At 40.8% G+C, this 14,575-nt stretch overlaps 1 protein-coding gene across 1 annotated transcript in view; it reads left to right on the top strand.

Annotated features, from left to right (window-relative positions):
* The first annotated feature begins 806 nt into the window (after positions 1–806).
* Positions 807–14,575, top strand: part of LOC139443960 (DNA repair protein XRCC3-like) — a 52,131-nt gene continuing 38,362 nt past the window's right edge. Inside the window, exons 1-4 of the mRNA XM_071224846.1 lie at positions 807–925; positions 5,222–5,359; positions 6,050–6,136; positions 10,149–10,271. Coding sequence (XP_071080947.1) covers positions 811–925; positions 5,222–5,359; positions 6,050–6,136; positions 10,149–10,271 — 463 coding nt within the window. The 5' untranslated portion in view covers positions 807–810. The remainder of the gene's footprint in view (positions 926–5,221; positions 5,360–6,049; positions 6,137–10,148; positions 10,272–14,575) is intronic.

The following is a 14,575-nucleotide window of genomic DNA, read 5'->3' on the forward strand; positions in this document are numbered from 1 at the left end:
ACTATGCATAGACTCGTTAGTCCAGCCAAAATGTAACTCCATAATACCAGCCTAGTTCCGCAAGGGTGGAAACTGGACTTTTATAGTCAGTTAACTCTCTTGCCTCGGGAAGATGTTCTTTTATGGATCAGAATATGGAATCTGTGTCTGTTACTTGATTGGTAATGAGGGCTTATTTGCCAACAGAAGAATTGATTTCCAAACATGTCTTACAGCCTGTTGTCCGTCTCAGCCAAAGACAACAGGTCATAGCATTACACATAGTGCATTAATCATGCTTAATTTAAGACATGTCCTAAGAGAATTAACGTTTACAATGACATGGAAGGTTTCAGTCAGTGATCTATTGATAATGCTTTGATGTTTTAAGAGCAAAAATGCATATTGTTATTGAATGATTCTCTGGATTAGATCTAACCTTGTCTCGTTTGGCGATTTGAAAAAAATGTCACATCAGATTAAAAACGGAGTAGCCTCCCTTAGAGCACCAGTCCGCAAGCTCCCTCCCAGCGCGTAATATCTTCGTTACATTCTCGGTATTGTAGTATAGAGAACTCCGCGAACGGATTATCGCTGTGAGGAGCTTGACCAGTCCGCTAACGCAATCGTGATGCTCCCCCGTAGCAATAACTGTTACGTAGTCGAAGTCGTTTAAAATTAGTTTTATCTAGGTTTATATTATGTTAGCGGGAAGTTCTCACAGCTATGGAAATACCCGAAAAACGGTTAGGATATTAGTTGAAATATTGATTACGTGAGGACATTATGCATTACGTCAACAATAATCAATGGCGGTAAATGTGAATTCGTATGGGATATATGCCGTCAGACTCATTTGACATTACAAACATTGATCACACATTGATCTCAATGTCGATTAATGATTTGGATATACACCCTAGGATTATTGGATCATTAAAAAAAGGTAAAATAATGATGACAATATTGTTTTATATACCAGTGACTTAGTCCATTCGTTCGTCCGCGTCCGGGACATGTCAAATTCAGAAAGGATAAGTGATATGTTTCCTGGACCGCTAACTCTTATCATTTAGTAGATGGCGCTCTGTAGCAGATCATTTTTTGCGGACTTGAGAAAATATTAAGTAATTTCTAACCCCGAATAGCCGATAATATGGAAAGCTAGATAGACCCGTCGTAAATTTCAACATAGATCTAGGCTATTGATGTAGCCTAACGGTAACGATAATTTGTTTACAACATCTGTGTCTCGATATCTAAGTCACGATACGAAACACAATACCTTAGGGCTGTCTGGATCTGACTATGCAGTGATTGAGCATCGATCGACGAAACTGAACACTGTTGACAACCTGATCTTTGTGTGTGCAGAATTTCATGAAAAAATATGACGACTTGGCCACCCGTGCCCCCGCCATGGAAACAGAAAAAATATAAATTCTAAAAGACCCTAAAAAGCAAAAGGCACCAGTTCATAACCTGGTCATTTGTGTGGGAACAGTTTCAAGAAAGAGTACAGTTTTAGAGATATAGTCTGGACAAACACACCACTATGAACAATCAAACTTGTTGCCATGGAAACACAAAAACATTCAAATTAAAAAAAATCCTAAATAGCAAAAGGCACCACTTCAGCCACTGATTAATACATGTACCAAGTTTGGATGAAAATGCCCTCACTGTTTTAAAGTTATGCACCAGAAACGAAATACAGATGGACAGACTGCCCAGATGTTGACTATGTCACAGCGTAGGAGTGTGTGAGTTTGGTTTGATGTCGCTTTTAGCAATATTACAGAAATATCACAGCGGGTTACAGTAGAAATTGGCTTCACACTTTGTCTGAAATGAATGTTTGGAAACATATAATCCAACGATGATCGATATATAAAGGAACATTTAGAAATAACTAATAGGGTTACAAAGTTTCTTATTTTTAGGGTAAAGAATTACTTAGGGTACGAAATTTCTAGGGGTGTGAATTTCTTTGAGTTTTGAAAATAACCGCAATCCGAGCTCTGTATGTTGATATAGTGCAAATCGTTTTCGTTTAGAGCCAAGTAATTTGAACAATTGCTGGAATGTTGAATTTAATTCTATTTTGTTAGTTATTATTTAATGTCCGCTTTACTACAGTGTTTACAGTTATTAGCATGTCCCAAAGGTTACCCAAACTAATAATAACTAAGGCCTCGTCTATGATTTTTTTGCGAGTTTGTTTATTATTTTCATTAGTTACATGGTCCTGTGGTTCACTTGACCGTGTCGGTCGTTAAGCATCGACTCTAAATTCACCTATGAACATCAGGGTTTTACCTTGATTTACAACCCATGAAGATCCAGGGTAGAATAGGTCTTCAGCAACCCATGCTTGCCGTAAGAGGTGACTATGCTTGTCGTATGAGGCAACTAACGGGGTCGGGTGGTCAGTCTGACTTGTTTGATGCATGTCATCTTATCTTAAGTGTGTACATCGGTGCTGTTGATATCAATCACTTGATTGTAACAAACAAACAAAACCTTGATTTGCAAAAGTGTGGGTCAAGGGGCCCCGCAATAATTAATTTTGAGGGCCCTAGCTGGCACTATGAGGGTCCTGTAAAGTTATGAAACGGTGTAGCGTACTTTACATTTTGATAATTACATAGAGCCTGGAATGAATAGATGATCAAGTGGACAGCAGTCATGATTGATGGGTGAAATGACAGACACTTCTGGACACAGTGTATTCTTTTTGGGCATCCAACTCAACATGTGTATACTGGACGTACATTTCTGTGTCGCATAAAACCCGGTCGGGTAGCCTTGTGGTTTAAGTATTCGCTCATCACACCGAAAACCCGGGTTTGATTCCCGACATGGGTACAATGTGTGAAGCCCATTTCTAGTGTCCCCTGCTTTGATATTTCTGGAATATTGCTAAAAGTGGCATTAAACCAAACTCACACACTCCTGCGCTGTGATATAATCTGGAGCACAACTTAAAAAGTTGGCAGTGAAGGCATTTTCATCCCAAATTGGTACATGTATTAATCAGGAGCTAAAGTGGTGCCTTTTGCTGTTTAGGAATTTTTTTAATTTGAATGTTTTTGTGTTTCCATGACAACAAGTTTGACTGTTCATTGTGGTGTGTCTGTCCTGACTTTATCTCTAAAACTAATACTAAAACTAATACTAAAACTAATACTAAAACTAATAGGTGCCCACACAAATGACCAGGTTATGACCTGGTGCCTTTTGCTTTTTAGGGATTTTTAGAATTTATATTTTTTCTGTTTCCATGGCAGCAAGTTTGAATTTGACTGTTGTGTTTGTCTGGACCATATCTCTAAGACTAATAAATATTTTTTCATGAAACTTTGCACACACAAAGATCAGGTTGTCAACTGATGTCTTTTGCTGTTTAGGGATTTTTAGAATGTACATTTTTTTCTATTTCCATTGGCCAGATGGCAACAAGTTTGACTTTGACTCTGTTGATAGTGGTATGTTCGTCCGGACCATAACTCTCAAACTTCTAGGTATTCTTTCATGGAACTTTGCAAAAACAAGACCAGGGTGTCAAATGGTGCCTTTTGCTATTTAGGGGTGTTTGGAACTTATATTTGATTCAATTTCAACAGCATCAAGTTTGACTTTGACTCTGTTCATATTGATGTGTACCTGACAGAAGCACAAGTTACAAATCCCAATTCCATGGTATTGTTTTCATAGCTCAATATGGGGGCACGGGTGGCCCAGTTGTCTAAAGCGCCGTGATTCGCTGTGAAGAGTTGCGTCCCTTGGGCACGCCAGAAACCTATGATTGTGGGTTCCCATCCCGGTTCGCCCCGATCATGTTTCTAGATTTGTCAGCACCATACCCGTGCTCGTAGGTTTCACCGAAGTGGTAAACGTATGAGATCTGCATCACTTAGGGCTTTCCTCCCACATTAAGCTGACACGCCGGAATATAACTGGAATAATGTTAAAAGCGGCGTTAAACCCAACTCACTCACTCATAGCTCAATAACTACTCTTGTATACGGACAGGCAGTAACAGTCAGATGATTTGTTCTTTCGCATTTGTCATCTCCTGATGACTCCTGTATATATGTTAAGGGTTGTTAATGCATTCATTTGTCAGCTGCTTCTCATCATGCTCCAAAAGCATGGATTGAGGCTCACAATATCAATCACTGGATTATCTCGTCCAGAATTAATCATTTACTTTCCACCATCCTATAGCTGGAACACTGCTGAATGTGGCTTTTAACAACAGACCGCCTCCGTGGCCTAGTGGTAGAGCGTCCGCCTGGAGAGCGGAAGGTCCGGGGTTCGATTCCCGGCCGCGTCATACCAAAAGACGTTAAAAGATGGTTCTTGTAACCCTGTCTGGGTCTGGGCTAAAACAAGGACTGGTCGGCTCGGAGTCAGTATACTGTGTCTGAGTGGGGTATTCATGTTAAACAGTGGCATGGTATCTCAGTGAGCTGGCATTATAAATCGGCATCAGTCCGGACTAGTACAAGCAGCCACACACACACACGTGCATGCACATCGCTATATAAGTGCAATAATCTTGGACGCGACGTTAAACCCAATTTCAGCTCAACTCAACTTTTAACAACAATTACATATAAGAAACACACACGGACATTTGAGGTCAGGGATGGATTGGGGATGAACAAACTTAGTTAAAATACCTTTTTGTGTTTTCCAGTATCATGATTATGGGAAGCATTTCTTTTTTTTAAATTGTTGTATTTTCTGTGAGAAATGTGGACTGTCACATAAATGTTTGTGCACGTTGGCACATAAAGATTACTTGCAGTTTGCTCTAAAAGTCTGTCATGGGGCGCTTTTTGGAGTGGAGTTCTTAATATGGTGATTATGTCAGCGTTAGAAATTGGCACGAGTCAAACTGCCCAATGGTAATGGTATCCTAAGGACTAGTTGAAATGTGTCTCTTGCAAGGGTTTTGTCATTATAAGGACTAGTGTGCGAAACCTGTTAATTTCTATTGCTGATACGGTATTTTGTTTTTGTTCCTGGTATGTTTGTGATATGATCATTAGTAATTTCATTAGTAAGCATCATGTGAAAAAAATGCTTTTTTTTATTGTGAAGACAAAGCAGATTGTATGGCAAAATAGACTCAAGTTCAATAATGACACTATAGTGTAAATCCAAATAAGTTTTATCCATCTTAGAATGAAGAAATAGGTTGTAATTTTCTATTATCTTTTTTTCCATATAGGTCGTTTTCACAGTTTTGAAACAATTTTAAGCCTGTCCTCAGCTGACATTGAGCGAGCTACAGGCCTGTCTGCTGGTGATGTCAGTATTCTAAAGCAAGCTGTTGCTGAAGCTGTTCCAAAGCCACCAGTTGTCACAGGTAGAGTACTTGTTAACCCTCATCTGACAACACATGGGGATGAAATGTCTTCCAACCCATCAGGGGGGCACCGGTGGCCCAGTCGTCTTAGGCGCTGCGATTCGCTGTGCAGAGTTGCGTCCCTTGGTTACGCCAGAAACCTATGATTGTGGGATCGAATCCTGGTTCGCCCTGATTATGTTTCTAGGTTTGTCAGCACCATACACGTGCTTGTGGGTTTCACCGAAGTGATAAATGTCTATGACCTGCGTCACTTCGGGCTTTCTTCCCACATGAAGCTGACATGCCGCGATATACTGTATTCGATGTAATAAACACCCAGGGCGCTCTAAAGATTAGGAATAGGGGACTATTATTAGACTCAGACACAATATACTGACTACGGGGGCACAGGTGGCCCAGTCGTATAAGGTGCAGCGATTCGCTGTGCAGAGTTGCATCCCTTGGGCACGCCGGAAACCTATGATAGTGGGTTCGAATCCCGGTTCGCCCTGATTATGTTTCTAGGTTTGTCAGCACCATACCCGTGCTTGTGGGTTTCACTGAAGTGGTAAAAGTCCGAGACCTGCATCACTTCGGGCTTTTCTCCCACATTAAGCTGACGCGCCTCGATATAACTGGAATACTGTTAAAAGCGGCGTTAAACCAAACTCACTCATGTTAATGTATTATTTATCATTGTGTTTCCAGCTTTAGACTTATTGAGAGGCTCTGGCAGTGCTGTTCCCATCAGGAAACTGAGCACTGGCTGTCCAATTATAGACAAGCATCTGAAAGGTAAATACAATAAAAATGTGATACAGAATAACTTGAATATTAGAGTTGCCGCTTATGACCTATATTAGTTGTAGATTGGGTGGTAGTAGGGTGACTGCCTCTGTGGTCTAGTGGTACAGTGTCTGCCCGGAGAGCGGAAGGTCGGGGGTTCGATCCCTGGCCGCGTCATACCAAAAGATGTTTAAGATGATACTTCTTGTTATCCTGCCTGACGTTTGGCATTAAGGGGCTAAAACAAGGACTGCAATAAATGTTGACAGCAAGTGATTAACTAGATTGAGTATTGACACACCTTGTCCATAATTTACACCCTCAATTGATAATACATTAAAAGTAGAATAATAGTATCTGTCTGTATGTGATTCTGCCTGTATGTGATTATGTCTGTATGTGGGGCGGTCCGGTAGCCTAGTGGTTAAAGTGTTCGCTTGTCACGCCGAATACCTGGGTTCGATTCCCAACATGGGTACAATGTGTGAAGCCCATTTCTGGTGTCCCCCGCCGTGATATTGCTGGAATATTGCAAAAAGCGGTGTTACCATACTCACTCACTCACTCCGTCTGCATGTGATTCTGCCTATATATCTGATTCTTCCTGTATGTGATTCCATCTTTATGTGATTCTGCCTATATGTTATTCCGTCTGTATGTGATTCTGCCTATATGTGACTCTGTCTGTGTGTGATTCTGTCTGTATGTGATTCTGTCTGTATGTGACTCTGTCTGTATGTGATTCTGTCTGTATGTGATTCTGTCTGTATGCCATTCTGTCTGTATGTGATTCTGCCTATATGTGACTCTGTCTGTATGTGATTCTGCCTATATGTGATTCTGTCTGTATGTGATTCTGCCTATATGTGACTCTGTCTGTATGTGATTCTGTCTGTATGCCATTCTGTCTGTATGTGATCTGCCTATATCATGTATATGTGATTCTGCCTATATGTGATTCTGTCTGTATGTGATTCTGCCTATATGTGACTCTGTCTGTATGTGATTCTGCCTATATGTGACTCTGTCTGTATGTGATTCTGTCTGTATGTGATTCTGTCTGTATGTGATTCTGTCTGTATGTGATTCTGTCTGTATGCCATTCTGTCTGTATGTGATTCTGCCTATATCATGTATATGTGATTCTGCCTATATGTGATTCTGTCTGTATGTGATTCTGCCTATATGTGACTCTGTCTGTATGTGATTCTGCCTATATGTGATTCTGTCTGTATGTGATTCTGCCTATATGTGATTCTGTCTGTATGTGATTCTGTCTGTATGTGATTCTGCCTATATGTGATTCTGTCTGTATGTGATTCCGTCTGTATGTGATTCTGTCTGTATGTGACTCTGTCTGTATGTGATTCTGTCTGTATGTGATTCTGCCTATATGTGATTCTGTCTGTATGTGATTCTGTCTGTAAGTGATTCTGCCTATGTGTGATTCTGTCTGTATGTGATTCTGCCTATATGTGATTCTGTCTGTATGTGATTCTGTCTGTATGTGATTCTGCCTATATGTGATTCTGTCTGTATGTGAATCCATCTATATGTGATTCTGCCTATGTGTGATTCCATCTATATGTGATTCTGTCTGTATGTGATTCTGTCTGTATGTGATTCCATCTGTATGTGATTCCATCTGTATGTGATTCCGTCTGTATGTGATTCCATCTATATGTGATTCCATCTGTATGTGATTGATTCCATCTGTATGTGATTCCGTCTGTATGTGATTCCATCTGTATGTGATTCTGTCTGTATGTGATTCTGTCTGTATGTGATTCCGTCTGTATGTGATTCCATCTATATGTGATTCCGTCGGTATGTGATTCCATCTGTATGTGATTCCGTCTGTATGTGATTCCATCTGTATGTGATTCCGTCTGTATGTGATTCCATCTGTATGTGATTCCATCTGTATGTGATTCTGTCTGTATCCCACCACAGTTACTAATCCCACCACAGTTACTAATCCCACCACAGTTACTAGTCCAACCACAGTTACTAATCCCACCACAGTTACTAATCCAACCACAGTTACTAATCCCACCACAGTTACTTATCCCACCACAGTTACTAGTCCAACCACAGTTACTAATCCAACCACAGTTACTAGTCCAACCACAGTTACTAGTCCAACCACAGTTACTAGTCCAACCACAGTTACTAATCCCACCACAGTTACTAATCCAACCACAGTTACTAGTCCAACCACAGTTACTAATCCCACCACAGTTACTAATCCAACCACAGTTACTAATCCAACCACAGTTACTAATCCAACCACAGTTACTAATCCAACCACAGTTACTAGTCCAACCACAATTACTAATCCCACCAGTTACTATTCCAACTCCCTAAACTTGCTGGAACTTGAAATACACTCTTAGTCAATTCCTATCATGTAATGCCCAAAATGTATTGCCACGTCTACTTAGAATATTGTAGTAACTGCGATTCTGCATTTTGTAAATTATAACTCCACTTATCATACCTCCATGTCCGAATGATGAGATCTGATTGGTCCACATGATCTTGATAAAATACTGTGTAATCCGCCTTGGAGGGTAATAAATTTTTTAGCAAGGGAATAATCTCTTATACCCCGCCTTGAGCAATACAGGCTGCACGAGGATTTCTCAGAGGGAGAATAAATCCCTTATACCCAGCTTCAAAGCAAAAAGCCGCACGCTTTTTCCGAGTCAGTGAAAATCACGTGACATAGCACAAGTTAACCTCAGCTCAATCGAACAGCTGTTTTCTATGAATTTAGAATAAGTGTTATTTCTTTTGCAATGTCATATTAAAACATGTCGGTAAGATAAATTCATTGTAGCAGGATCACACAGGGTACATGGGGTTATATGCGTCCTGTATTAGGTTTTATACCACTCACCTCCTGCTCATGAATAAAACCTAATGTGGGATGCATAAAACCCCTGTACCCTGAGTGATCCTGCTACAACTTATAATATTGTTATTAAAAAATACCAAGCGACAATGACTGAGATCAATCTCATTAAGATCAGATCTTAGTTTTCGCTAAACAAAGATCTGAGGACATCCCATTACGGGTCACGTCAGAATGACCTTTCGCGAATTTTGACCGACCAATGAAGTGACCGACAAGAAATCGACATTAGCCAATCAGAAGGCAGCTTTCTTGAACTTTACGACACTAGTTTCAAACTGGCGAGTACACTTCAAAACATATTTTGACGTATTCTCGATTAAAAAAATTAAAAACTGATAAGAACATTCTGGAATAGCTTATAGATTGCCTAGATTGTATAGATATAATCATAAAACCCGTAACTGTCGTTCGGAATAACACATGTTAAATATTTCATGGTTGCAGGATTAGAAAACACATTCACTTTCATGATCTGGTAAGCGACGCTCTGATTGGTTGGATGAAAGGTCGTTCTGACGTGACCCTTAATGGGATGTCCTCGGATCTTTGTTTAGCGATAGCGAGAACTAAGATCTGATTTTAATGAGATTGGACTGAGATAGAAGTACTTTTCTAAATATCTTAGCTTTGTTATGATGCAATCTTCAAATCAGCTGTTTTAATCAGTGGTGGTTATTGTGATTTGAGTAATTTCAAAATTCAGGGTTGAATATGAGTCAGGTCAAATTAGACATCAGATTAGAATAATCGGGTTGTCAAGGAGAGATGACATACCCCAATTTGATTTTATTGTTTGTTGCTTGATGGCGCACTCAACAATATTCCATCTATATTACGGCAGTCTGTAAATAATCGTGTCTGGACCAGACAACCCAGTGATTGACATCATGAGCATCGATCTATGCAGTTGGGATACGATGACATGTATCAACCAAGTCAATGAGTCTGACCAACTAAACCTCCTAGTCTCCTCCTACCCCAAACTAGAGAACAATTCAAAAGAAAATTACTACATTGTGAGCTGGTGGATTTCGAACATCTTTAGTGGCTGACATTTCGGTTGAACAGGTCCGCAGTTGACTATTATCATATTATTTGCAGGGGGGATATTATCACGTGGTATTACAGAGATATCGGGGGAGAGTGCGAGCGGAAAGACTCAACTCTGTCTACAGCTCTGTCTGACATCGCAGCTTCCACCGGAACATGGCGGCCTGGGTGGTGGTGAGTTAGAATTTTGTAATGTTGTAACTGTAATCAATACTGAACCTTAAGCGAGACTCATGCGGGTCGACACGTCGTAACCACATGCCGATTTCCATACATTGTACAACTTGTTCGATGATTGTAACGAATATCGACTAATCGATTTGCTACCACTCACACGATTCGATCTGCTGATTGAGTGCCGATCTCATGATATCTCACGATAATTCGTGTCCATGGTATCAAAATGTCTGAAGCAGACCTGCTGCGCGATATTGTGTGAAGAAGACGGCAATGCAGCGTTCCTCTTTTCTCTTTTGGAATAGTCCTTGCTTGAGACATTCCACAGGCTTTTGTGACTCAGATCGTGAGCCACAAAACGCTCGGTTTCCTCTCTTGAAAAGTCTAGGCGTAGTTTCTTCGCAGCAGACGCAGCCATGTTTGCCGCTTGTGTGTAAACAAATATCACTTGACATCAAAACGCAATTTGATTGGCCACACCACATCCAACTTGTCGATTAGCAAGAACAGATAGAATTACTGATACCCAATGATTTTAAAATGCATGGGTAAAATACCCACAACACCAAAAGCTTATCTGGAGCTCTGCTTAAAGTCAACCCAAAGACTCCTCAAATGAAAACTTTGCATCTGTGAAATCAGATCTACTGGTAACATTCGTAAAATCTCCCAACTTCACCTCTAGCGTTGGTGGGAACTAGCTGTGCAATAGTGACTAATACCAGTGTGTGTGTGTGTGCATCTATGTTTTAAAGCACGGAGGTGCCCCGTTTCCAAATGATTGAGTCTGGAACTGACAATCTAGGGATTGACATTACAATCTCCACAATAGTCAGCAAGTCTGACCTCCTGATCCCTTGAGTCACCTCTTACGACCAGCAAGGGGGCGGTCGGGTAGCCTAGTGGTTAAAGCGTTCGCTCGTCACGCCGAAGACCCGTGTTCGATTCCCGACATGGGTACAATGTGTGAAGACCATTTCTGGCGTCCCCCGCCGTGATATTGCTGGAATATTGCTAAAAGCGGCGTAAAACCATACTCAGTCAGTCAGTCAGTACGACAAGCAAGGCGTGCTGGGTACATCTTGTAACCCAGATTCCCCATGGGGATACACCGGTGTGGAGCCAAGATGGACGCAGCACCCATACAGCCCCACCTTAACATCGGCTTGCAATAGTCCTAGTGCTACATATCGTATCATGACCAGTGTTCGGAGCTAAGTAAGTTAAACTAATGGTGAAGGTGGTGACGTCACTTTTCATACAAATCTATGGTGGCTAATTTGTCAAAAGCATTCATCATGATAAAATTGAGATATTAAACACTGGATAATGCTGATCAAGCCGAGAGATGATAAAAAACTTCTTGGTTGATTTCTCTCCTTTTTTTTAGAGGTATTGTAAGGTGAGATGAGGTGAAATGGGGTTAAACGTTACGTTCATGATTATTGAACTTACATGGAGGGTTCAATTTGTTTAAGGCATCTAAGGCTTTCTCCTTTTTTTGTAGTTGGTTTGAGTATGATCCCCCCAAAAAATAACAAATTGTGTTTTACTAGCACTTTGGTCAGAAATCAGAACAGTTAGCAGGTATAAGTACAAACTGACAGCAAAGCTGTCTCGTTACTCCTTTACAAGATCCTAGAAATATATTTTTTATTCTTTCCAAAAGTTTTTAGGTCGGCGGTGACAAATATTTTTTAAACAAAAAATAATTTCTGTTTTTATATAATATATTCTGTTTGGGGTCAGCAGATCCATAAACCAAATAATAATAAAAAGGCCTAAATTGCAAATTATTTTCTTTTTGTAAAAGAAAGATCCTCAATATTTATAGATCTCCTTCAAAAAAAGCACAGACAGTAGACACTTTGCTTGAATGATATGGATCATACATAGTTGATATAAGTTACAGAATATGTTACAAACACACGTTGTCTGAAGTTTCTTAAACCATTAAGATAGCTGTGTCAAACTTACACAATGGCTTTTGTGTGTCGGTTCTGAAGGTAATCTGCATGTAGGCTTTGTGTGTTCAGTGCGCAACTCAAACTGCCATGTATCGGAGAGCTCTTAGGACATATTTTACGCCTGTTTAAATCAGCACTATCATGGTAGTATAGCTAACAACAATGAAATAATTCCAATTTTACAACCGTCGATCATTGCTTATGTTCCTTGTGTGAGGAGTACACACAACATTCTATACCATGTGTATACCAATGTGGATTTTTTATTGTTTATTGCCTGTCAGTGACATTTCAGGCACTACACAGTATACTCTAGGGCTGGGACGAGTCCGAATTTACTACCCGGGTACCCACCCGTGTTTACCCGACCCTACCCGGGTACCCACTGTAGGTCTCAAGAGATAGGTACAAAATGTCCGAATGGGCATTTCTTTTACCATAGCACTGGCAAAACGTATTAACATACAAGTATTAATCTGGTCATGCATACACTGAAAGTTGACTCAAGTTATATCTGTAGTCAAAGATTTGAAAAGTCAGAAGGAATGGGTGCATAGTCAGAAAGAAATGCGAACATTTGTGACTTGTAGTGTAACCATAGAGTTCAAGATAGTTTTTATCATTAAACAATGTATCACGTGACTAACCACGGGTCCGGATAGACCTGTGGGGACCCGGGTCCTACTCATTACCCACCCGACCCGGGTACCCGAGTTACCCGTCCCAGCCCTAGTATACTCGTTACATTGCGACACAGTAGGTCATGTTTGTGGTTACGTGTTTAGGAGTAAATTTGGGTTTGTGTGTGGGTTTAACTGTCAAGTACTACATGACTCAGGTTACAATTACGTGAAACTTTTGGCCAGCTTCTTGTTTCTCATGACCTGTTTCAACCCGTGAAGTTCCAAGGTAGAATTGGGCTTCAGCAACCCAGCTGTAAAAGGCGACTATGCTTGTTGTAAGAAGCGCTGACGGAAAATTGGGTGGTCAGGCTCGCTGACTAGGTTGATGCATGTCATCGTATCCCAATTGCGTGGATCGATGCTCATAATGTTAGTTCCTGGATTGTCTGGTCCAGATTCGATCATTTAGAAAGTAAATCATATGAAATTGCTTTTGCACACTATAATTGACAAGATAAACCTTCTGATTCAGAATTTGAAGAGGGTATTATCTATATCCTAACTATTCAGTGAACACTAACGAGTATGGAGCCTTGTCAGGATAGCATCTTTCCTTGAAGAACCGAGAAAGTGTTTGTATATGAATTTCTTGTTATGTTTCCACAAACACCAGTAAATGTATACAATCATGACAATGTTTAAGACAAACTCGCCTACGTATGTATGTGGTACCGTATATCGCCGTCTATAAAGCGGCCCCACCTGTAAGATTTTCCTTTCCCAACAACCTGTGCTGATCATAAGAGGCAACCCTGTGGGGTTAGAATATGTCTCCAACAACCTATGCTGTAATAAGAGGCGACCCATTGGGGTTAGAATATGTCTCCAACCACCTATGCTGATCATAAGAGGCGACCCTTTGGGGTTAGAATATGTCTCCAACAACCTAGGCTGATCATAAGAGGCGACCCTGTGGGGTTAGATTATGTCTCCAACAACCTATGCTGATCATAAGAGGCGACCCTATGGGGTTAGAATATGTCTCCAACAACCTATGCTGATCATAAGAGGCGACCCTATGGGGTTAGAATATGTCTGCAACAACCTATGCTGTAATAAGAGGCAACCCTGTGGGGTTAGAATATGTCTCCAACAACCTATGCTGATCATAAGAGGCGACCCTATGGGGTTAGAATATGTCTCCAACAACCTATGCTGTAATAAGAGGCGACCCTTTGGGGTTAGAATATGTCTCCAACAACCTATGCTGTAATAAGAGGCGACCCTGTGGGGTTAGAATATGTCTCCAACAACCTATGCTGATCATAAGAGGCAACCCTGTGGGGTTAGAATATGTCTCCAACAACCTAGGCTGATCATAAGAGGCGAACCTGTGGGGTTAGAATATGTCTGCAACAACCTATGCTGATCATAAGAGGCGACCCTATGGGGTTAGAATATGTCTCAAACAACCTATGCTGATCATAAGAGGCGACCCTGTGGACAGGGTTGTCAGGCTCAGTGACTTGGCTGATCACCTGTCATTGTACCGTAAAACCATGGATCGTTGCTCACAATATCAATCACTGGATTGTCTGGCCCAGATAAGATTATTTACAGGCCACCCCATAAAACCAGAATATCGCTGAGTGCAGAATCATACAACAAACACAGCACACTGTAATAGCTGTACTGATGACCCTTACTGGCA

This window comes from Haliotis cracherodii, unplaced genomic scaffold, assembly GCF_022045235.1.
Source record: "Haliotis cracherodii isolate W230 unplaced genomic scaffold, xgHalCrac1.p SCAF_5, whole genome shotgun sequence".
Taxonomy (NCBI): domain Eukaryota; kingdom Metazoa; phylum Mollusca; class Gastropoda; order Lepetellida; family Haliotidae; genus Haliotis; species Haliotis cracherodii.